We start from the raw sequence: 24,445 nt of genomic DNA, 5'->3' as shown, positions 1-24,445 counted from the left end.
GACAGCTGTCAGGGCTCTCCCCTGGCCGTGTTCCCCACATGGACCCCGGGACTGGCACTCTTCTAAAATGGAGCTCACTGCCCCTTCTGTACCATCCTGCTCTCGGATGGTGCCTAAATCCTTTTGCTTTAACATCCAATCCCCACACTACCCTCAAGGAACGAGAAGCCTGTGTCAGCCCCAGCACTGCTGTTGCTGATGCCTCTTAAGGATGTGGATGTGTCCCAACAGAGACAAAAGCCAAATCCCCTCTCTGGGAACTGGGCCCATGGTGGTCCTCATTCCTTTGGGCTGGTGCACAGATTCTGGGTGCAGGAGGGTGGGATGTAAGCGGGAGAGGGCCCTCAGTTGTTCCACCCCAGAGTCTTGCACGGAGCCTTGCTGTGAGCACCTGCAGATGATGGTGCACCCACTTCTCTCTGTTGGTCCAGATTGATGCTGCCAAGCTGAGGTACCAGCCTGCTGCTTGGGAGGCCCCTCCCCTACACCACTAACCACTTAGATGCACAGATGCGTGGAAAGGGACCTGGGGGTGCTGGTTGACAGCAGCCGAGCACGAGCCAGCGTGTGTCCAGGTGAGCGAGAAGGTCAGTGACATCCTGGCTTGTCCCAGTTGCAGCTGAGGGAGCTGTGAGGGCTCAGCCAGGAGAAAAGGAGGCTCAGGAGGAACCTTCTCACTCTCTGCAACTCTTTGACAGGAGGGGGGAGGCAGGTGGGGGTCAGTCCCTGCTCGCAGGGAGGAAGTGACAGGATGACAGGAAATGACCTCAAGTTGCACCAGGAGAGGTTTAGATTGAATAGTAGGGAAAACTGCTTCATGGAAATTGTGGTCAGGCATTGGAACAGGCTGCCCAAGGCAGAAGTGGAAGCACTACCCCCAGAATTGTGAGTCCCTTCCAGTTTAGAATATTCTGTGAACTCTCTACGAATTCTGTGAGCAAGTGCTCAAAAAACATGTGGATGAGGCACTCAGGGACATGGTTTGGTGATGAGCTTGGCAGTGCTGAGTTAACATTTGGACTCTGACCTTAAAGGGCTTTTCCAACCCAAATGCTTCCATGATTGGCAGGGGAACTGAGCCCAGGTGGCTGATTAGAGGCATGACTGCTGTCCAGATATGTCTCCTGCCTCCCCTGTCCTGAACTCACACAACCACAAATGCTCTGCTCCCCACCCCTTCATCAAAATCCTTTTCCTCCCCAAGCCCCAGCAGTCAATGTGATGGGCTGGAGAGTGTTCTGTGAATTAGCAGATCTCTGCTGGGTCAGGTAAGAGAAAGGTGGCACCCAGGCATTTTGGAAGCCCCCTCTGTGCTGCCCCTGCTACTGCTGCCCAGTGTTAGCCTGGAATTGCAGCAGCACAGAGCTCAGCAAGGAGAGGGGTGGGCTGTGGCAGTGAGGGAAGAGGTGGGAAGAGCATAGGACAGAAGCAAAGAAGAGTCAGTGGCAGGAAGGAGGGACAGGGCTAGGCAAGCAGCCCATCCCTCCACAGGGGATCTCTTCTAGTTCCTGCCTCATCCTGTGGACTTTAGCTATGATGACCCTGCAGCGCAGACCACAGAAGGGTCTGGGCATATCTCTGGGTAGGAAGGCCTGGAGCCAGGCAGGAAGGCCTCTGGTGCCTCCTTCCCACTCCCCTTCTGCCCAGTGCTGGGATGGGGCTCCAGCCTGGCTCCCACCAACAGCCCCCTCTGTGGTCTGGCAGCTTTGCTCACAGCAGATGTGCTGAGGCTGCTCTGAAAGCTCCATCGCTTGTGCCAGGAGCCACCATCCCCCCTGAACCTGACCCTGGTGTCCTTGTGGGGACAGACCAGCAGCACAGGACAGCCCTGATGAGGTGCTGGATTCCTCCCGCCTGCTCTGGCATCTGCCTGGCACATTGTCCAGGCACCGCAGTGTTCAGAAACACCAAGGTATCACCTTTTGTAACCAGTTCCCAGAACTGTTCCTGGGATGGGAGCCCTCAGCGCCTCGCACCTTGTGTTACATCCAAGCCTCACCTGGAGCATCACGGCTGGCTGGAGCCGAGAAGGACACAGGCTGCCTTGGAGAAAACGATGCAAAGTGATGCAGATCATGTGACTTGAAGCATCACAGAAAGCTAATAGGACCTGGCAACTTCCTTGAGCACCTCTCCAGAGTGTGCTGCCACCCGGCCCACACCAGCTGAAATGCTGCAGAGAGAATACAGTGGCTGCCTACACTGCAGCTCCCACAGCTGGACCTGTTGGCTCTGCCCAGGCCCTCAGGAGCCATGTGCAGAGGCAGCATCTCCATGTGCAGCCCATGCACAGATTTTCCAGGAGACATATGGACCCAGGACTGAAGCCACTGCTGCAGATCCTCCTTTGGCATAGGATGTGCCAAACTCATCCCTGGGCCGGGGTGGTGCTGGTCCCCACAGCAGGAGCCAGCATCAGCTCATTTTTGGATGAGACAGAAACCTAGCTCTGCATCTCCTTCTTCCTGGGCTTTCCCAGCACTGTGGGGTCTGAGCAGTCCTTGCCATTTCTTGCTGTCTTGAGCCAGTGACCTCAGCATCCTGGCAAAATTATATCCTGGGGCAAAGTACTTGCCTTCCTTGGTTCCCACCTGGGTGCTGAGTGCCTGGGGCAGCACTGCAGGAGGGCAGAGTGGTCCTGACAGGGAGTGCAGGCAGCCCCCAGTCATCCCAGAGGTGTTGGCTGCTCTGGCCATGCGGGAAGGGGAGGGGGGAAGGGGAGGGCTCGGCCCGCGGCACAGCCAGGTCTGGCCAGGCGTCTGGGAAAGAGCCCCGCGCTGACGAGGAACCCGGAGCAGCCTGATGGGAGAGATGGCCGGGCTGGAGAGAAACCAGCAGAACAGGGTTGTGCACAGCCTCACCCTGACCCCGGGGCATGGAGTCAGTCCCGACTAACACTGGAGGGAGAGAGAGGCTCTTGTCCCTTATAGTAATTCCTAATCAGGAGATGGGATGAATAATCTTGGCCTCCAGGCATCCCTGGCTGCAGATACCTGGCGTGTATCTGCAGCCAGGGATACAGGTATCTGCAGCCAGGGATAACTGCGATGGCTCAGCACAGGGGTGCTGGGCTCTGGGGCTCAGGAAGGCTCATTAGTTCCTTGAAACTCATCAGAAGACCTGTTCTTGCCCCACAGCCAGGGATGTTAGGGTCTCACTATCTGTCATCATACAGTCACAGAATGGTTTGGGTTGAAAGGGACCTTAAAGCTCACCCAATTCCAAACCTCTGCCATGGGAAGGGACACCTCCCACTAGACCAAGCCTGTCCAAACTGGCCTTGAACACTTCCAGGGATGGGGCAGCCACAGCTTCTCTGGGCAACCTGTTCCACTAACCTCTGATTAAAGAACTTCTTCCTAACATTCAGTCTAAATCTCTCCTCTTTTAGTTTAAAACCATTTCCCTTTGTCCTATCACTATCTGCCTGTGTAAAAAGTCCCTCTATCTCTTTTTTAATAAGCCCCTTTAGATACTGGAAGGCTGCAATGGAGTCTCCATCCATGGTGAGGGCAAAGTAGGAGTTGATTTGCCAGACACCTACATGGCTGCTCTGATTCTGTCATGGGGAAGAAAGCAGTTGGAGTCAGTCCAGACAAGAAATGAACTCCCAGGATCTCAGTGTAGACAATTTTGAGGCTAGTCTCTAGGTAGCAGCCCCAGGGCTGGGTGCACTAGGGTGATGCTGTCTGCCTGTCACCTCTGTCACTCCGCCTGCAGGGGAAGGGACTGGACTGCAAACCCAGCCCAGTGCTGCTCCTCCTCCTCGGTGTGCAGCTGGACTGGCACCTGGATGGCACAGGAGCCCCATGATTGGCTCAGATCCAGGCTGCCTGGGCTCCTGGGCAGGGTCAGACCTGCCTGTGGCTCTGCTGGGCAAAGTCACAAATCCTGTGGATATGGAGGGGGCAAATTCTCACCAGTTGTCTTTTTCCCAAGCTCTGATTAGAAAGACTTGTTTCCAGGAGTCCTGCCTGTGCAAGAACCTGCAAAGAAGTTCATGGTGAGCCCCAAAGCCTTGTCACACCTCCATCACTGAGGGATGGAGGCAGACACCTTCTGCCCTCCCTCTGCCCAGCCCCAGTTCCTGTCTCTGGCTGATGAGGCTGCAGACATTGGATACTCTCAGGTGCTGGGGAAGCTGGTGCAATCCCTGATGGAGTTTTGTTCCCAAGAGTTTCGGAGAGAGGTTAAACCTGCCAACACCAGCCTGGATTGGAGTAATGAGAGCTGCATTGTGGTGAGGAGAAGGAGGAGGATGGATGCTATTCCTAGTGTAGGGCAGCAGGGCTGCTGCCTGTGCTGCAGGTTCCCCTGCCCTGGAGGGATTAGGGCACAGAGGGAGGCCAGTGCTCCTGGGCAAGGTGGGGATCCCAGAGTGGGGTCCAGCTGCAGAACTCAGGCTCAGGTTTGGCTTGACTGAACAAAGACATGGCGCTCTCCTGGACCTCTACAGGCTGTGCCAGCCATGCCAGACAGATCCCAGCATGGAGTCATAGCATGGTTTGTGTTGGAAGGGATCTTAAAAATTATTCAGTCCCATCCCCCTGCCATGGGCAGGGACACCTTCCACTAGTTGCTCCAAGCCCTGACCAACCTGGCCTTGTAACACTTCCAGGGATGGGGCAGCTACAGCTTCTCTGGGCAACCTGTGCCAGGGCCTCAGCACCCTCACGTTGTGATATTTCTTCTCAGTATCCCATCTCACCCTGCCCTCTGACAGTGGGAAACCATTCCTCCTTGCCCTCTCACTCCAGACCTTGTCCCAAGTCCTTCTCCAGCTTTCTTGGAACCCATTTGGGCACTGGAAGGGGCTCTAAGGTCTCCCTGAAGCCTTCTCTGGACAGAACCCCCCCAGCTCTCCCAACCTAGCTCCAGAGCAGAGGGGCTTCAGCCCTCAGAGCATCTCCATGGCCTCCTCTGGGCTTGCTCCAACAGTTCCATGTCCTCCTGATGTTGGGGACCCCAGAGCTGGAGGCAGCCCTGCTTTGGGGGTCTCATGAGAGCAGAGGGGGGAGAAGTCCCTCCCTTGGCCTGCTGCTGACATTTCTTTTGGTGCAGAACCCAGAGCCTGTCTGTCATTCCAGGACCTGCATCCAGCTGTTGGCCACTCTCTCCAGCACAGAGCAGGCCCCCATAAAAGTCATGGACACCCATGGCTGGGGATGCAGGAACCTGATCCCAGCACCTCGCACGCTCGACAGCTCCCAGGCGGCCAACAGCAGTGTCCCCTGTCTTCCCCCGGCCTCCGCCCCGTCCCCTGGCCCCTCATTGCGACCGGCACTCACTGCTGTTGGTGGGCAGGGTCCTGCTGCCACTGAGGCTGCCCGTCTGTGGCGGGGAGATGGAGCGGACGGAGCCCGTGTCCTCCTCCTGGGAGCAGCCTGCCTGGATGGCGCGGAGGTAGCTGTGGCTCCGGGATCGGAAGTAGCTGGGCAGAGGCAGGTCCAGCACCTCCGCAGCCGCCGACTCGGCTTCGCTGTAGGTCGAGTCGCAGACCGCCTCGTACTGCTCCCCCAGCTCCGGCTCGGGTGCCTGCACGGGAAGAGGGGCAGCCCCAGTCAGCTCCTGCCTGTGGGCCGCCCTTCCCTTCCCTCCTGCTCCTCGCCCTGCTGCTGCTCCTGCGTGCTCCTGCTCGTGGCAGGGGATGTGGGAGGTGCAGTGCTTGGTGCTGCTGGAGTGCAAGGTGCCCGGGCTCCCTGCTGTAAGAGGGAACAGGAGGCCCTCCTTGTCGGTGAGAGGGTCCGTGCTTGTGGACTAGGAGAGACTTACCATAAACAGTGCCTGTGAAACATCCCTCAGCCCTGATGGTGAGGCTGAGAGCACATGGGGCTAAAATCCTAGTCCAACCTCTGCCAGGTCCCCCTGTCCCAGCACAGGTGGGAGACCCCAGTCTCAGCGAGAGCCCAGCAGGGCAGGCTAGCTCCTGATGGGGGGAGATGGGGAGAAAGAAAGAAGGAGGTGTGGGCTGGGGGAAAGCCCCCACCCTTGCCCAGGGACAGGCTGCCTGGGGTGGGTCTGGGTGGCACCTCAGAACCCATCCCAGCCTTGTCTGCAGTGAGGGCCAGGACAGGGCTCGGCAGCCGACCGCAGTAGGCTGGGCAGGGGCAGTTCTGCTACCGCCTCCACCTCCCTCCCAGTACCCCCAGCCCTGCTCTGCTCTCTGGTGGCAGTAGCTGGGGAAACCTGGACTTGGCAGAAGCTCGGCCAAATCAAACCAGAGTCAGCCCAGAGCAGACCATTCCGAAATAAAAATAAGAGATGCTGAGACTGGCCCCGTTGCCCACTTCTATCTCTCCTGGCCGTTTCTTTCTCCTGACACTCAAGGACAATTGATCCTGCCCAGCTTTGGCATCTGAGCTCCATGAGATTGGCTCAAGAAGTTCATCTGCTTCCCCTCTAAAACTGACAGTGCCTAAGCCCCTGCTGGGTCCAGCACCAAGCTTTCCATCTGCCCTGCAGTGCCTGCTGTCTCCTTCTCCTCTTTTCCTCTTCCTCCTGCTGCTGGCCTGGGCATGGGCTGACCCCAGAGGCTGCCTCACACCCCGCCATGGGTGTCCCCACTGACCCGAGAAAGCTCCATGAGGAAGGATGAGGGAAACGCCAGCGGGACAATACCTGCTCTCCATGGGTAAATATCTGAGGGATAAGTGAGGGGGGTCCAAACATCTGGAAGAAAGAGTTGGAGAAGGTTAAAGGTCAAGAACAGGGGAGCCCCTCACACAGACAGTCACTGCACAGGGACTGAGGACAAGGGGAGTGGGTGGCTCATTCTCTGGGGCCACCAATGCTGACACTTCAGTACTCATAAGTTGCCAACTGAGGTGTCGCACAGGCCCCTCACACAGTGGCATGGACACAGCACAGCAAAGCTCCACAGGACATCTCAACCATAGGAGAAGCTGCTGACACCTTCAGCCTGCTGTATGCACTATATATCCATGTATATACACAGGGGACACTGCGGACACACAGTGCTGGGACACCCCTTGGCACACATGGACAGCTGGACAAGGCTGGTGTGGCTCCCAGTGAGCACCTCTGGGAAGCCCCCAGCATGGCCAGGAGCAGCGATGGGCTCCTGCAGCCCACAGAGCCAGCGTGCTCCATGCGTGCTCCATGCCAGGGAAACTGTCCCTCACCCTCATGGGCTGGACTGGCCACCTTGCTGCTGCCTCTGCTGACCCCGAGCCAGAAGAAGCCACACAGAAGCTGAGCTGCCTTCCCACCACAGCAAAGCTACGGCACACACGTGGCACGTGGACAGACCCCTGATGCACTGCCCGTAGGGAGAAATGCCACTTCCTCTGCTTCCCAAGTCTGCAGAGCACATCCACTCTCTGGGCTCTGCCCTGCATGACCTACCCTGCTCATGCCCAAGGTGACCCATCTTGGGAAGAATCCAGGTTCAAAGTGTACCTGAGGGAAGAGGCTTGGCTCTGGGGGATAGTCTGGCCCATCTGCACAGTGGGACTTGGCAGTGTTGGGGTCACCAGCTGGCTCTCTCAGGCCACCTTGGTGTGACAGGGGGATGCTGACATGCATACCTGGGGAATCCCCAGCTGCCAGAGGTCTGCAAGGTGGAGCCGAGTGGGGACAAAACCAATCAGAGGGGACTTGTCTGTCAGAGCAGGGGATAATTCTGTGTGGGAGGACACTGGGGTCTGGCTGGACACATAAGAAAGGTGTTGGAGGTCACACAAAGGTGAGGGCAGGGGTAGAACTGCCTCTGGCACTGACACTAGTGGCTGAACCATCTCCATCCTGGATCAACAGACATGCAGTTCATAGGAAGTCTCTCAGTCCCAACCAGCTGGAGCTGAACTCTCTGGGATTTGGAGTGCAGTGGCAGAGTGGATGTGATGGCAGCAGCACCACATCTGAGCAGGTGCTGTGGCAGTTGGTGTTCCCCCAGCATCCCAGTGCCACCAGTCTGTCTCTGGGTGGCTGCCTGGGCAGCTCCTGGCACGTCATGGGCTTCTCAGACCATTCAACTCCAAGACCCTTCTGATGGCTCGATGGGGTGTTGCACTCAGCTGCAGAACAGAAGCTCTAAACACGGAGAGAGCATAGACCCGTTGTCTTCTGCAGAGACCTGGCTTCAGGCATGGACTGACATGCAAAGGACAAGACACAATGGTCCTGCTGCCCTCTGTGCACTGAGACACCCAGCAATTGCTGCTGCTGCACAAGGGACGAGACTGACCACAGGGAACAGGTTTGCCCAGCAATGCCCTGTGCTTCTCCCAAGCTCTCCTCCAAGGGCTCCAACTGCTCTGGGACAGCAGGCGGTACCAGCCATGGCACCAGAGGGGCTGGGTTGGGCCAGAGGAGGCTTCAGAGACCCACACACCTGGAGGGGAACATTGGCAGGATACACAGTGCTCAGCACTCCTCATCCCTGGGTTCCTGGTGCCCACTCCAGGGCTGTAACCCCTCCTCGTGCTGCTGCCTTTGGTCAGGGCTCACAGACAGGGCAGGCCTGTGTGGGCACATGTTCCCAGCAGACATGCATGAACAGAGATGGGGCATGACAGAGGCCCAGGGCAATACTGGACCTGCTGGGTGAAGCCTATGGAGCCATTCCTGCCCTGGGACCTTCACCCACACAGTGAAAGGGCTGAGATAAGCACATGAGACCTCTGCAAAGGCTTTCCATGGCACAAGTTATCTCCTGGCCTGTGAGGCAGCTGTCTTGGAGCCACCTGAGCCAGGGAGAGCTCCAGAGTAATCCCAAGACCATTCTGTAGGGAATTAAACCCAGTTTGCATCAACTGCATTCCAGACATGAGAACTGGGGAGTCAGGGGTGAGGGCATGCGTTCACCCTGTGACAAGGGGTTTGTCACCCACTACCAGCATCTCACAGGCATCCTTGGCTTTGCCAACCCCACGGGGCCCAGGAATATCCAAGAGAGACATCCCCAGCTAGCTGGGAGTTCAGCCTCATGAATTAAAAGCACCTTGTTTCTGGGCCCAGTCTGCTGCATGAGGGATGAGGTCCTGAGCTGAGCAGGGTGACTGTCCCTGGTGACCCAGTGCTGCGGTGTCCCAGGCTGGACACCAGCAGGTGAGGTTGGCCCAGGCTCTGCACCCACCCACTGGGCACGAGGAGTTTGCAGCAGGGTTGGACAGCCTTGCAGGCGGCTTCTAGGGGGTGACACGGTGGGACCCTGCACGTGGAGCAGCCCTGAGTTTGACCCAGTGCTGTGGAGCACCACTCTGGGCTACCATACCTGAGGCAGAATAACTTTGGCTCCACCAGCAGTGTGAGAGGAGGCAAAGCTGGAGGAAGGAGGTCTAATATGAATCATGATTAAGTAGCTGACCTTGACACTTTGGTAAAGCTGCCAGGGAAGAGCCTGTGCAGTTCCTGGAGTGCAGCCAGTGCCTTGTTTTGAAGGGGGAAGAAGATGATGCTCCCTCTGCCCTGAGCTGGCCTTCTTTCTTGCCAGGCTGAGCTGGCAGAGCCGGTCAGCACTTCAGCACCTCACCTGGTTGATGCAGCTGGACTCATTGACGCTGTCAGAGATCTGGTTGTATTCTTCCTCCCAGGTCGGGAACTTCGGAGGTAGGAGGATCTCGACAGAGTCCAGGCGGTCCAGGCTCCTGCCAGCAGAGAGGGAGGATGTGAGGGGTGACCCCACAGTAGGGGCAGTGCTGGGGCTCTGCTGGAGCAGAGCCAGAGCCCCCCTGCCTATGGTCAGATCATCCCTGCCCACAGCCCCTCTGCCAGGCACAGGCACTGTGCAGCACGGAGATGATGCCGGGTACCACATCCACTGCTTGGTCCCTGGAGTAGAAGGAAGGACTTCCTCACCTTGCCAGCCCCTGGAATGCCTGGCACACAGGTGAAGGGTTGTTGGGTGCAGCAGAAGGAGAGGACAAGAAGAAGAAGGACAAGATTTCAGGTCACACTAACCCCAGGAATGCACTGCAGATACCAGGTTAGTCCAGCTGAACTCCAAGGAGCACATGGGATCTGTGCCAGCCTCCAGAGTCACAGCACTGCCTGGACTGGTGGGAAGGGAGTGAGAGGTAGGGTGAGAAATTACTTTTAAATGGTGTTTTGTGGATTTTGCAACTGGAAACATCTGCAAGATATATACATATAACGGCCAGTCTCTTCGCGAACGAAGAACCGGGGAAGGTTTTTACACCTTCCAGCCTGCGCATTGGATTTTTTAGGTGAGACACAGTGTGCGCGGAACTGAGCCCACCCTTTAATCCTGAGGTTCATCCGCCGGGGCCAAGCACGCTTGGACGGTGGCAGCGAGGTCCTCAGGACGTAGATGGATTGCCTTACGGGCTAACGAGCTCCATCTGCCCGGGGAGGGGCCCCGACCGGGAATCGAACCCGGGTCTCTGCAGTGACAGTGCAGTGTCTTTTCCCCTGGACCACCGGGGGCTCCCATATACATATACACACACACACACACACGCTCATATATCTATATAGATACATGGATATATAGAGGTATAAAAATTTGTGTAGAGGAACCCAAAAATTTATCTAGAAGAAGTCCAAGGGGAGCCAGCCTGGAATGACAATGCTGCAGGAGCAAGATGACAGTATTTCCAGAGCACCTTTGCTGCAGACTCTGGGAGAAACTCTTTCTCCAGGTCCTGGGGCTTGGCAGCAGCCTCTGTGAGGGAGGAGATCAGGGCTGTTGCCGAGCCCAACACAATGCAGACCTCAGCTGTGGTCTCAGCTCAGATCCAGGCACACAGGGGCTGGAGAGATATGGAGGGATGCAGGAAGAAGAGGAGGGATGTGGGAAGGATGGACTCCCCTGTTCATCTCTTCCACCATGAGACCCTGTGTGAAGAATCCTTGTCACTGAATGGATGGACAAGGTGCAAGACATGGTCAGTCATGCTAACCTGGGAGAGCTATGGGGACTTTCCCGCTGGAATTTCCTGGAAGGGCCTCTGGTCCTGACAGAGGCCCCTTTAGTGCTGCTTCCTCCACATCTGTCACAGCTGTGGGTGCAGAGGTCTGTCTGTAACTTGCCTGGGGGACAGCGGAGCTGAGGGCAGGGCAGAGCCCTGTGAAGGCCATGTGAAGCCCCAAGCGTTGTGCTCTCCACTGACTGACAGGTTTCCCTCATGCTGACAATCTTTTGTCTGTGAGCTCACCTCGTAAAGCCAGCAGTGTCCTGCAACAGTCAGCATTCCCTCCCTGTGCCATTCCACTGGCCTTCACCCTGCCCTGCCCTCGCAGCCCGTCCGCAGGGAAACTGAGTCACAGACAGCGGCCAACAGACCACGGAGGGGCAGAGGCACTCACGAAGGGACGGATCGTAGCTCCTTGCTCTGTGCCTTGCCCTGGCTCTGGCTGTCTTTCCCTGTCCCAGCCACATCCCGTTGTCCCCCGGCTGGTGGAGCCCGGGGCTCCCCGACGGGCGGCGAGGGCCGGTCAGCAGGTGGCGGCCGCGCTCCGCTCCAGCCCCGGCTCCAGCCCCGGCTCCAGCCCCGGCTCCAGCCCCGGCTCCGCTCCAGCCCCGGCTCCAGCCTCGGCTCCAGCCCCGGCTCCGCTCCAGCCCCGGCTCCAGCCCCGGCTCCGCTCCAGCCCCGGCTCCGCTCCAGCCCCGGCTCCAGCCCCGGCTCCGCTCCAGCCCCGGCTCCAGCCCCAGCTCCATCCCAGGGAAGGCCCCATTACAGAGCCCCCTTCGGCCCGCAGGGTCCTGCCCCCGGCAGAGCTCCAGCCGGGACGAACCCTGACCGGAGCCCTCCGAGCCCCCCGCTTCCCACAGCCGCATCCTTGCGGCCCCGATCCCCCACGCTCCCCAGAACTTTCCCAGCACTGTCCTGTGCTCGGGCTGAGCCCAGCGCTTAAGGCATCTCAGATCCCGATGGACATGGTCTGGATGGGCAATGAGGAACCCCAGCCTCTCCATATAGGTATTTCACACCAGAGACCCCATGACCCCTCTCTGCTCCTCTGAGGTGGATGTGAAGGCTGGGAATAGGGATGGATCCAGAGCAAGCGTTTCTAGGGCTCCCGACAGTTGATTTTGTCACCATCTCTCAGCAGAAAGAAGCATCTGACCTCAATCTGAAGCCTCCATGAGGGGTCCCCACACTGCCTGCACCCAGCTTCCCTCTGCCTGCTGAGCCTCAGGAGTTCATCTGCGATGGCTCATGCTTCTTCCTGCCCTTCCGTACCGCTCACACCCTCCCAAGCTGCAGCATCCAAAACACTGACAGTCTCCAGATGCCTTGCCCTGGGAAGTGGAGCAGCTGGTGAGGACACAGTAAAGCATCACCACTGGTCATGGGCCACACACCTCCCGTCCTGCAGGACCACCTTCTGGCCCAGCAAAACTGCTGTGTTCCCCTGGCTCTCCTGTGTGGCTGGGTCAAACCACTGTGGGTCTTCCTCCCTCAATGCCTGGTGCCTAACCTCTCGGCTCCTCTCTCCTGGCCTCAGGATATCACTCAGTCCAGTGTGCCAACTTTCTGGCTGGTCACAGGGTCCTTGGGACACCCGTGGAGTAAAGCAGCTGTCACAGTCCCAGCAGGCCTTGGGCTGTGTGCCAAGTGTCCTGAGCCATGCTGGGTCAGCAGCTTCCATGTCCACGTGGCATCATGGGGTTGGGACCTCTGTACTCCCTCAGAGGAGAAGATGCTTGGAGAGGAAATCCCCACAGCTCCAATCAGAACAGTGCTCTCCCCATCACTGAGCAGACAGGGACCTGGAGCAGCTTCGAATGCCAGGGCTATCTGGAGTCACCAGGATGGGGAGCTCTCTCCATTCCTCTGCCCATCTCCTCCTGTCCCACTTCTCATGTCTGCCCTGTGGGCAGTCCAAGCTGGGGTGCAGGAGCCCTGCTGGGCTCTGATCCCCACTTGGGGCCTCTGTGGGGTGCTGCTGCTGGCCAGACCCCAAGGGCTGCTCCAGGGGTTGCTCTGGGACCCGTGCAGAGCTCCTGGAGGAGCTCCAGCATTACCTTTGTGTGGTGCTCTGCTCACTCAGGGACTGTTGGGTGGCCTTGAGGTAACTCTGCCTCCGAGCTGCAGTTTTTGGGGATGGTTTGGGGCTGTTTTCTGAGTCTTCACTATCATCATCCCCCATGGCTTTGATGTAACTCCCGCTCCGCATGCGCCGGCACGGGATCTCGCTGTCCTTGTCCCTGGACAGCGTGTTGTTCCACTCCCCCTGAGGCACCTACAGGAGAAAGGAGAGCATGAGCAGATGTGAGGGATGGCACCTCGTGGACCAATGGGATCATGGGGACTTGGGGGGATTGCTGGACCTTCCACTGGAGTGCAGTGGGAACGAGCAACACAACTCCTTTATGACCCTCCCTTACCACTTCATGCCAGACAGCCCTGGGTTTGGTGGCTTCTGTTTCAGCACATCACAGCCATTTCCCCTGCTGCTGCAGACCACCTCCACACCAGACATGCTCACACAGCCAATCCAAGCTGCACAATGCCAGATGTAATGGGGAGGGAGGAGGGCTTGTGTGGGGCATTGGGACAGGAGTAGACACGGGTGTTCATCACACAGACCATGTCACTGAACACAAAAGTTCTGTTGTAGAGCAGGACTTGCGAGTCAAAGCCCAGACAGGATCTAACACCCTTTTAGATTTCTGAGTTGAATGTGACTCTGAGTGGCTGAAATTAATTTCTGAAGCCAAGTCAGGCTCTCACAAGTCCCTCTGGAGCAGCTCAGGCATACAGACTTTGCACTGGCCTCTCTGCACAAAGATGAGCAGCACCTTCGGCAAGAGAACTGCTTCTAACTCTACTAAGATGGCAACTCCACAACTAATTTGAGTCAGACATGGTCTCTTGTTCCTTCACTAGAGATGAGTGAGCTGATGGTCCCACTGGAGGCTTGAAGCACTGAGCAACCACAGTAGCCAACACCCCACCTGCCCATCCTGTGAAGGGTTTGTGTGGGGGACTGGAGGCAGAGCCAAGGTGCCCAGAACTGACCAGGACAAGAGCCACACATCGTGTGGGACAGGTAAGGAGAAAGATGGGGAAGCTCGAGTTGCCAGGAGCAAGCCTTGGCTCTGTGGCTCACTCAGATTGCTGCTGGTCTTTGTCCTGCCCTTGAGTGATGAGGCCATGGAGAAGCAAGGACAGACGTGAGGGTGCAGCCATGTCCATGCTATGCCGACCCCAGGGTGGCCTGAGGCCACCCAGTCTGCCTGGGGGAGCAGCAGGTTGGGTGGGTGCCATGGGCAGCAGCAATGGGTCTTGTGCTGATCACAGCTCATGCTGCTGAGGAGCATCCAAATTGGCTGTGCTGGATGGAGCTGCTGGATCTGCCCAGATCCCCAGGGAGCCGTGGGATTAAGCAGCCAGTGTTCATACAGTTCTCTGGGAATGCAGAGCTGTGCTGCAGCTGTGATGAGCCAGAGCTGTTAAATGCTGTGTGGTGCCTTTTCCCACCCCTGTTCACTGCAGGTATGTTCTGTGGGAGCCAGGGCCAGTCTGAGGGTCTATCTGATGCTGTTGGGGTGCAGCATCTTCTGGTGAGGTTTAGATCCTCAGGTAGTGGCTGCTCGTGGTCCTGGGAGGGCCTGGGCTGTGTCCAGGCTCAATCCACACACAACAGCTCAGCTCACCCCAAGGGCTCTTTACGCCCAAGGGAGCAGAAGCTCAGCCTGTGTCCTGCCATCCTGCTGCCTTCTCTGTGTGTCCAGGAGAAGGCAAGGTGTGGAACAAAGCTCAAACAGCCTGTGAGTGATGGGGCTCTTGTCAGGAGTGTGCCCATGACCCAGCACCTGCATTACTGGGGGTTGTGGAACACAGAGTCAGGGCTGATGCAGGTGTGTGAGATCCAGGTGGGGACTAATGGGGAGTGAGTCTTCCATGTGAGACTCACACCTGGCCAGGTGTCCCTGGCCCCACTTGCTGCTGGTGTGGGTTTTCCCATCTCTTTCTACCCTGCCTCCTGCAATCTTTGTGCTTGGCTGTAACTCCCAGGCTGGCTGCTGCTGACTGCCCAGCTCAGGGGCTGCAGGTGTTTTCATCACATTCCTACAAATGTAGGAAAAGAGCCTAGAGACCTTTCCCTGCTGGCTGTGAGCACTGCCTCTGCCCCAGCCTCTGTCCACACTGGTGGCCTCGAGGCTGGCCAGGAGGGACTGCACTGGCTCCAGCTAAGTCCTGCCACGGGAGGGATCCCAACAGGCCACTGGGATGTCTGGCTCTGTCCCTAAAGGAGACAAGGGCCTTGAGAAAGCACTTTAATACCCATTACCTTTGTGTCAGGTCTGACTGGAGACTGCATTTGGCTGCTTGCCTTTTCCTCGGGGGGAGCTGCAGCTCCTGCCTCTGGGGGTCTTGGACTAACACGGGGCTGGGGCGGGGGCAGGTGGGGCTGGGAAGGGGAGAGGCCTGGAGGAGGAGGGCAGAGTCTGCCAGCAGCCAGGTTGCTCAGCAGACCAGGGACTGCATGGCCGTGCCCTGTGCAGGGGCAAACGCCGGATGGTGTGGGGAAGTGAGGGGTGCTGGGTTCAGCCCAGGACAATGGGGGCATTAAGGCTGCTGTGGCTGCTCTAGTGCTGCTGCTCCAGGGCAGGGGCTGGGGGCTGCTCAGTTCCACCAGGACTGGTGCATACACCTCCTGGCCTCTGGCCCTCTCAGTGTGTCTCTGCTGGTGCAGCCCATGAGCCATGCAGCCCCCAGCACTGCCTGCCCTGTACAGACTCTGGCCCTCTCCCAAGGACAGCCTCCCTGTGGCATCGGGACAGCCCGCTGGTCCTCACCGAGCTACCTTATTTCTCCTTTCCCTGCCTTTCCTCTGCTTTTCACTTTGGCAAGACAGCAAGACACAGCTCTCAGGGGGCTCTACATTCCAGTTCAGCAGTCAAGGGGAAGGAACACCCTCTGAATCCCCTACCCCAGTCTGGATTGTGTCCCGCCTCTGCCCGCATACAGAGTCCACAGGAAGCTCTTGCTCCTGTGGTACAGAGTGCAGGACAAATGTTTCATAAGTATCACACCTGAAAAGAAAAGCAGGTGCCCTTGGGAACCTCCAAAAGCAGTACAGGTACTTGGGGTGCTCTTCAGGGTCTTTTGGGGTGTTTCTCTGCACTGTCAGGCCCCTGAGGATGTGAGGAGTCTGTCCCATGGTCTGAAGCTCTGTGATGGGGATGATGAGCCCAGAGCAGCTCCTGTGGTCAAGGACAGACATTGACACTGGTCACTGAGGCCCCTTGATGGCAGCAACATTCCTGGCAGGTGAGACTCTGGGCTCTGAGAACAGCCCATGTGTCACAGACAGGACCAAGAGGGCTTGAGGGCACCAAGGCCTGGCCCAGGGCAGCTCTGGAGGCTCCTCACTGGCAGTAGGACTCTGCTGCCCTTCTTGCTGCTCTCCCAGGTGTGTGTTTGGTTCTGCCCATGGTGTTCTGGTTGGTGTGGAGGGGGTGGATATAAGAGGACCCCCAGGTCAAGCATTTGTGGGGGCTTGGGGATGCACCTGCCCTCAGGCTGCATGGAGGTGAGGAGTAGGCACCAGAGGTGGTCTTCCAGGCTGCAGGGATGTGCATCCTTCTGCCCAGTCATGGTCCATGTGGTGCCATGCAGTGCATGTGGGATTCAGGCATGTGTCCATCGCTAGAACTGGGGTTTGCTGCTGCCACAATGCTGAACGTCACAAACCAGCAGCACTGTCTGGCTCTGCTGCTCTCCTGCCATGAGCAGAGCATGGAGAGGAAAGGGAAGGGGTCACATGGGCATCCCCCAACTGAGCGGGGAGTGGAGGGAAGGGAAGGGCTCCACTCCTGGGCTCTGGACAGGGGTGCAGAAGCTGCACAGCTCCCACAGTTTCAGGGAGGTCTGGAGGAAGAGACTTGCAGAGCAAACAGCGTTTCCATTCACACACGTGCCAGCTCTGACATGCAGCTCAGCCCCGCCACACACGGCCATGCAGCACACAGGAACGCCCTGCCAAGCTCTGGCGGGGCGGGCGCAGCGGGCAGGGATGCAGGGCCATGCACAGGCTCCACTGACGTGGGCACACTGCTGCTCCCTCCAGGGCCATGTCCCTCGGGGTCAGCCGCGGGCTCGGCCATGTCCTTGAGAAAGCAAACTGGAGCCCTTGGGCCCCGGCTGTCCTTCTGGCAGGGCGCCCTCTAGGAAGGCCCTGGGCTTGATTCTTGCTCCATGGCAGCTAGGTGGGGCTGGCATGAGGCAGTGAGCATCCACTGAGTTGCTGGCACTGAACAGGCCACCCAGTCTGGATTATGAACTATTCTGGGGGGTCCTGGGGGCTAAGGAAGTTCAGGTGTGGTCTGACTGTAAGTGGGGTTGGGGAGGCTTATCTGGGTGATGCATGAGGTTTATGGTGACTGTCCCCTGGGAGCCCCCACACTGCCCATCCCTTTGCTATGGTCCTGGGATCCACAGCTCCTTCTCACCCCTGCCTGGGTCATCTCCCACTCCAAGGAGCTTCCTAGCCATAGGGATCCTGACCCCTCAGCCTCTTTCCTTGTGCTGCCAGCCACATGTGGGGCCCCCGGAGATGGGGGAACGGGGCATGGAGAACACAACCTCCCTCCCTGGGGACTCTGCTCTACAAATGGAGCTGTGTCACTTTGGGGACTGATCCCAAGAAACCCCTGATGACAATGGGACAGGGCTGGACCTCGAGCTGGGTGATTACCAGCTCTAACGTCTGGGTATGGGAATGGGCCTGGAAACATCACATGAACCCCCAATAGTCCCCAGTGAAGCCCAAGACTACCCAGAGTCTGCAAATGGGGCAGGAGAGGTGAATAGCCTGAGGAGCTTGCCCAAACTGGAGGCTGGGGTGTCCTGTTTGTCCCCATCCCACTCCTCCTGCCCTCCCTTATGTCCCTTTACTTCTGGGACCCACCAGGAATTTCTACCTGGCAAGAGCCCCATCCACAGCAGGGCAGGGCCTCTGTGCCCCCCTGGCACTTGGCAGGCAAATCCCTGCAGTTCCTCCTTGTGGCACATGCAGGGAGTGGGCTCATCCTGTCGCCCCGTGGAGCATGTGACAGGATGTTTCCCACACACCAGTTGCAGAGATGACTTCGCCATTACCAGTGTAGTCCCTTTCCCATGTCGAGGAGGGGTCTTGGATACAATCAGCCCATGCTACCTTGAGGTTCCTGAGCCCTGTGCCCTGATCTCTATGGATCACATAAGTACAAGATCAGCCTGAGCACCTGTTGGCTTGCAGGGGCACAGAACATCGTATTTTCTGGGTGCTGGGGGTCTTAGCTTTGCTGGTGAGATGCTGTTGGCTGCAGGGGCTGCTCCGGGCACTTGAGATGTTGGTTGTACCCTGGCATCCCCCAGTGCCCCTCCAGGCTGTTGGCTGCTGCCTGTCCGCTCCAGGTCTGGTGGCACAGGCTCCTGCCCCTGTCCAGTGGTCCCATGAGGGTCAGGGTCAGGGTGGGAGGGAGCTGGGCACAAGCTTTCCCTCAATACAAGATCCCTACCTGGGCGCTGCCTGCGTCGGTCGGCCCGGGGCTGAGGGGTTGGTCCCACTTCCGTGGGGGCTCGCTCGGCTGCAGCGGGGCACCCGTGTCCTCCCAGCCGAGCGGTGGGGCTGCCCAGCTGCTGGCTGGGCTCGTGCCACCCAGCTGTGCCCACAGCCCTGCGTCAGGCTGTCGAGAAATGGAGGCTCATTATATGGGGGGAACGATGGCCAGGGCAGCCTCACACCCCCAGCCAGGGCCAGACCCCGAGAGGTGAGAGGCTGTCGGAGCTGCCCGACAGGCTCTGCAGGTGGAGGGGAACTGGGCCCATAGAGAGTTTGGCTGCAGCTCTTTGACCTCAAACACTTCACTGGAAGGAGGGGGACAAAGAAAAAGAAACCAGGCCAAGACCATTTTTCCTGCTGATGTTCCTGATGAGTTCAGTCCCTTGGAAGTTTGATTTGCAGCCGTGACCAGAACAGTATTGGAAACAGAGTGTGCTTCAATAACTCACTGCTCTTTAAAGCTTGTAAGCTTGCTGGGCACAACCAAGGGAGCCCATGGCAACTCTGCATTAAAGCGATGCTGGAGATTTACATACACAGATTGGTCCCCTTCTCCCCTCATCCAGGCCTGGCTTATTTGTCTTCATTCCTCTCTCTAGGGCACAACCAGGTTCATGTCGTTTAAGAACCGCTTTTGGAATTTGCCACAGTGACCTGGAGCTATTGGTGACGGGGTTTCAAATTAGCATTAGCCATGCAGGCCACGGCCATGCAAGCTGGGGGCTGGCATTGCCCCCCTGCCCCCAGCCCCGCTCCACGTGGGCGAGTGAGGCAGCTGTCGGTCCTACCAGCACTCCGGGGAAGCTGGGCAGAGTGGGGCTTACTGGGCACGCTGGCACATCCTTGTGATGCGTGGATATAAGGGGTAAGTGTTAGTTATTGCTGGGGATCTTCAACCCGTGGGGCAGTGGAGCGGGGGTCTCTGTGGGAGCAGGGCTGGACCTTGGGGAGCTGTGTCCAAGTGAAGTGTGAGACACAGTCCCTCAGCATGTCCAGCTGCATGGGCACCCACTGGGAACAACCACATGTGGGCAGCTACACACCCACCTGCCCAAGAGTTTCCCCCCAGCATCTTCAGGGTCTGGGCAGGCAGTGGGGGCATGTGTGGGGCCTGCAGCAAATTGGGATCGCAGCAGAGGGTATGGTGTGGCACATCTCCTCCTCCCCAGGCTGCCATGGTCCAGCACAGGGGCTGGGGGATGCTGGGACAATGATGCAGATGTGGGAGATGGACCCCATGTTCACCAGTGTCCCTGAAGGAGGAATGGGGGTCTATTACTGGGGCCCCTCCCAGGCCTCTCCTGGCAATGTGACCTTAGGTGGCAGTTGAACCATCTGGAGATGTTTGATAAGGTCACACGGGCTATAGGGTGCCCAGAGAGAGAGTGTCCCCCAAACTCCCATGCACTCCCTGCACGGAGCATGCCATGCCCCACCCCGGCACCCACCTGCAGGTAGTGGTAAGCCAAGTCCTGGTGGCAGGACTTGGATTTGAGCAAGGCTTTGTCAATGGTGGCGGAGGCCTTCTGGCACACCTCCCGGGCATGGCTGAGCGTCAGCGTGGACCAGGAGCCCCGCTTGATGTAGTTGGAGTCGTTGTTGATGGGGATATTGGTGCAAGGGGTGACTTTGAGGTCGTTATTGCTCTTGGAGGATTTCAGCATGTGCTCGCTGATGGTGTTGTAGGCGTGCATGAAGTACTTTGGCTGGCTGTGATCGGGCTGCCGGCCCAGCGTCATCAGCCCCATGGGGTTGCGGTAGCTGCAGGTATCGCTGTCCAGGTTGTCATCTGAGCTCCACCAGCCAGAGATGTTGGACCTGGTCCTGCGCTTGGGCTCGGAGGTCTTCGCTCGGTCCTTGCTCTTGCTCCTCCGGTTTTGCTTGGCGTCATCTGCTCCTTTCTTCCCATTCACGTTTCCCTTGGTGGGTCCCTCCAGAGACTGGGACTTGGCAAAGAGCTTCTGCACAGAGTGGACAAGGTGCCGGATGCGCCCAGGGCTCTCGCTCCGGTGCTTCGCGTCGCTCCGCTGGAACTGGAGGGTGCTGAAGCCATCCCTGTGGATGGGCAGCTGCTTCTCGAACTGATCAAGGAGGTTTGCAGGCAGGCGGTTGATCTTTGTGGCTTGGGCATGGCTCGGAAAAGGGTTGTCATCCGGGACCTCGAAGTGGGAGTTGTAATGAATGCGGGGGAAAGTGCTGCTGTTGGAGATCTGGTTGTTGAGTGGAAGGAGACAGTCACCATGGAGCGTGTTCTGGGCTGGGAATCGGGGATCCATGGTGAAGGAGTCAGTGGGGCTGAGGAGATAAGGGTTCCTGTCCTGGGGGGCATAAAGAGAGTCTTGAGGGGAGTCCAGGTTATCAGAGAGGTGGCGGCTTCTGTTATCTCCTAAGCCCTTCATGGTCCCAGTGCTTCCTAGACCATCACGCAGGGACGCTGTGGCAGACCCCTCGCAGGAGCACTGGCCCCGCTTCCCTGCAGACTTCCCTGTACCTGGAGGAAGAGGAGAAATCCTGAGAGCCAGCTGGGAACCCCTCCGGCAGCCCAGGGGGCATCCCTGTGGGGGCTGTTCCAGCTCTGAACCCAAATGCCACTGTGGTTATGGAACAAAGGAGAGAAGCAGGATAGGTGAGAGCTGACATGGCAGGAGGGGAGGAGAAGGGGCATGAGACCAGGCAGTGTGGAGAACAGGGCACAGCAGAGGAGGAGGGGCAGGACTCACTCTCTTTCTCTCTGCACTTGCAGTGCCTGTGTGCCTCAGTGCTCAACCACAGGCTGCTTAACAGTGCTGCTGGTGTCCTTATGCTGCATGTGGTTATTTAACAGTCTCCTCTCCAGCAGCGTGACAAAAGCTGTCAGGGCACTGCCAGCAGACCCCTGCTCTGTCCCAATTGCTGAAGGGGCTGGAGAAAAACCTGTTGTCAGACACTGCATCAGTCCTCACTGAGCCCAGGCAGCCCCGAGCTGAGCACCTCATCCTCTGCCCGGTGTTTCTGTGGCACCAGGATCTCAGGGCTGGCAGCCTGTGCTCATGCAGCTGCACTAATACCACATGATGGCAAATGCCTCCTCTCAGCCTGTGCCAGGCTTGTGGCATGTTTTACCCCGGAGGACAGAGTGTCAGTGGCTCTGTGAGAGCAGAGGTGTTTCTGAGCACTCAGTGCCTGACCTGAGAAGCTGTTTGCTGCTCAGATGATGATTCCTGCCATGCTGCATGGCTCCTGGGGAGCTGTGTCACCCTCCAAGCCTTCCTGTCTGTCCCTGATACTGTCCCCTCTGCCACAGCAAGGGGCTGGGGTTGGCCACCTCTGGTCCATTTGGCAGGTACAGGATCCCTGCAGGGTGGCAGAGGAGCAGCTAGACAGAGGGAGGGGAGGCAGGGGAGATCCTCACTGAAGGTCTCCCCAGTGGTCTTACCCCATCCTGCTTGGATCAGAGGGATCCTCATCTGCATTGGGTTATACAGGAAAAAATGACAAACCTTTTGAGGCTGCTTAAAGAGAATCAATGAACCTTTATATGAGTTGAGTTGTCAATCAGTGAGTTGATTTTCCATACTTAAAACATACTTGAAATCATAAATGAACTCTTATTTCCTTTTAGCTTAGTTTCTTGGTTTCTTTTTCATTTAGTTTGAGAGGAAGAGTGACTTTTAACACAGCTAGAGAGGGGGAACAGTTTTAAACTAAAAGAACAGAGATTTAGAGTAGATATTAGGAAGAAATTCTTCCCTGTGACAGTGGTGAGGCCCTGGCACAGATTGCCCAGGGAAGCTGTGGCTGCCCCATCCCTGGAAGTGTCCAAGACCGGGGCTTGGAGCAACCTGGGATAGTGGGAGGAAATAGCAAAAAGAAATGGAATTAAAGAAATGTTAATCAGTGCCATGCAATGAAGGCCTGACGTGCAGGGGAGGAGGAGTGGGGCCAGGGGCTCAGCTGCCTTCAGGTCCTCGAGAGGCAGGGGGGCAGGGAGGAAAGACTGAGGGGCTGGGGATGAGTGGGAAAGGAGGGAAAGAGAAGCTTCTGGAGGGGCAGGAGCAGAAATGATGGGAATGTGGGAGCAGGGGAGGGTAGGGAGCTCCCTCTCTCCCAGGCTGATGAGCCCTTGCCAAGGGTGGACACTCGCTTCTATATGGCAGGGAGTTCATTGCTCCTTTCTCCTCCTGTGGACTCCTGCTGGGCTGCCACAGGTCCTGATCCTCCTGCCTGTCCCTCCAGCTCTGGGATTCCTTTCCTTGTTGGCCAAGCATGTGTCTGCTGCTGGGAGTGTGTTGGGGCAGGGCTGGGGCCCCTCCAGCTCCTGGTGCCCACCATGCTTTGTTTGCTGCCTCCTCTGTCAGCTGATCTCCCTTTAAGATGGATTAAGCTGTTTTCTTACATTTCGATTACTCTCTGCAATCCATGGCACTTTCTTAGGACGTGGGGTCACAGAATGGAAAAGTCCAATTAGCTTCTTCCCCGCCATCTTTTTAATTTGGATGGACGAAAAAGCTTGAAACTAAATCCCCTGAATCCATGATCCTTCAGCTCACAGACGGGACAAGGGCTGTTTCCCACAGCAGCTGCCCAGTGCCCCCAGTGTGTCCCCCTGCCCTGAGCCAGGCACCACAGCAGGGGGGTGGCCTGTCTCCCACCACAGAGGAGAAACCCAGGATCATAACAAGGTCTGACCAGCAGATGGTCATAGCAGTGGTTGCCAGGGTGAGCACAGCACCTCTGAGCCCATGGAAAGGGGCTGGTCTTGCCCCATTACTTCCCCTCCCCTCAGCCTGTTTTCTCAGGGCTGCCCTTCCTCTTCCCAGAGACTTTGCTGATGCTCAGAGGTCTCTGAAGTGAAGCAGGTGAACTGACCTGACCTGATTTATGCCACTTCTGTGTGTCCCAAACCCCAGCTGGAGGCAGCCTCCTCTTGGGCATGGTACACAGCAGCAGCATGGGAGCTGCCTGCCTGCAGGCTTGGATGCGCTGCACCCAGTTCAGCTCCAGCACTGGGCAGGGGATGGAAATACATCAGTGAATCATGGAGTGGTTTGGACTGGAAGGTACCTTATCCCTCATCTCCTTCCAAACCCCTGCCATGGGCAGGGACATCTACCACTAGACCAGATTGCTCCAAGCCCCATCCAACCTGGACTTGGACACTTTCAGGCATGGATCCCCCACCAACAGCTGTGATCAGCTTCTGTGCTAGGGCTCTGCATGACAAGCAACTTGGGCAAACCAATGTCACTGTCCATTCTGCCCCCTCCATGTGAACTTTTGTGGTGGATGTGGGTTTTAGGAGATGTTGCCCTTTTTCTATTGCCTTAAATTCTACACACCCACCTTAAATCATCTTATCCAGAGGGCATGGAGAAGACAGGGCAGACCCTCTCAGCAAGGACATACAGCCCCTCATCCTGCCAGCCTCACCACACCTCGAGGCTCTCTACTTCCATCCATTTCCAGGGTCTCACTTTGCAGTTGGCTGGTGTTTGCCAGCCTGACGTGTGGCAGAGGGGTCTTAGGGGTGCTGCGGGTCACCAGGCAAGGCAGCTCCCTCTCAGCAAGCCTGGCAGATCACAGGGAGCTCCAAAAGAACCCCACATTCATCTGTATTTCTGCTCCTTGGGTGTAGCATGTTGGGGGGTGCAGGCTGTGAGCGTGGGGTGCACTCTGAGCATGGGAGCTTATGCTCCTGTAGAACCAGGGAGCTGCGAGCATTGAGCTGGTGGCTAATCTTACCCTCCACAGGCAGCAGTGGGAGCTGGCTCAGTGCTGCTGCCCACCCCCACTTCTCCCCTGCCCTTGGCACACATCTTCCACACAAGGACTCCTTGTCCTTTCCCTGGCTGCCCTCCTCCGCTGACACAGCCACGACTGCTGTAGCTGAGCGATGCCTTGACACAGAAATGGGCACTCGAAGACCTCTTCAAGTGGTGCTGAGGCCATGGCACAGGTAGCCCAAAGAAACTGTGGCTGCCCC

At 57.6% G+C, this 24,445-nt stretch overlaps 1 protein-coding gene across 5 annotated transcripts in view; it reads right to left on the bottom strand.

Annotated features, from left to right (window-relative positions):
* Positions 1-24,445, bottom strand: part of DLGAP4 (DLG associated protein 4) — a 150,773-nt gene that overhangs the window by 45,666 nt on the left and 80,662 nt on the right. The window contains exons 3-8 of one of the 5 annotated variants that reach the window (XM_027888492.1): positions 19,932-20,974; positions 18,440-18,607; positions 12,953-13,170; positions 9,494-9,608; positions 6,619-6,669; positions 5,289-5,535 (exon numbers count right to left, since the gene is read on the bottom strand). In XM_027888492.1, coding sequence (XP_027744293.1) covers positions 5,289-5,535; positions 6,619-6,669; positions 9,494-9,608; positions 12,953-13,170; positions 18,440-18,607; positions 19,932-20,882 — 1,750 coding nt within the window. In that variant the 5' untranslated portion in view covers positions 20,883-20,974. Of the gene's footprint in view, positions 1-5,288; positions 5,536-6,618; positions 6,670-9,493; positions 9,609-12,952; positions 13,171-15,225; positions 15,271-18,439; positions 18,608-19,271; positions 19,326-19,931; positions 20,975-24,445 lie in introns of those variants that run through there. The other 4 variants (XM_027888494.1, XM_027888493.1, XM_027888495.1 and 1 more) reach the window with 4 other exon arrangements.

Source organism: Empidonax traillii, unplaced genomic scaffold, assembly GCF_003031625.1.
Source record: "Empidonax traillii isolate 1590-97213 ecotype Southwest subspecies unplaced genomic scaffold, ASM303162v1 scaffold239:size738852, whole genome shotgun sequence".
NCBI classification, from domain to species: Eukaryota; Metazoa; Chordata; class Aves; order Passeriformes; family Tyrannidae; genus Empidonax; species Empidonax traillii.
This window is presented reverse-complemented; position numbering and strand designations above follow the sequence as displayed.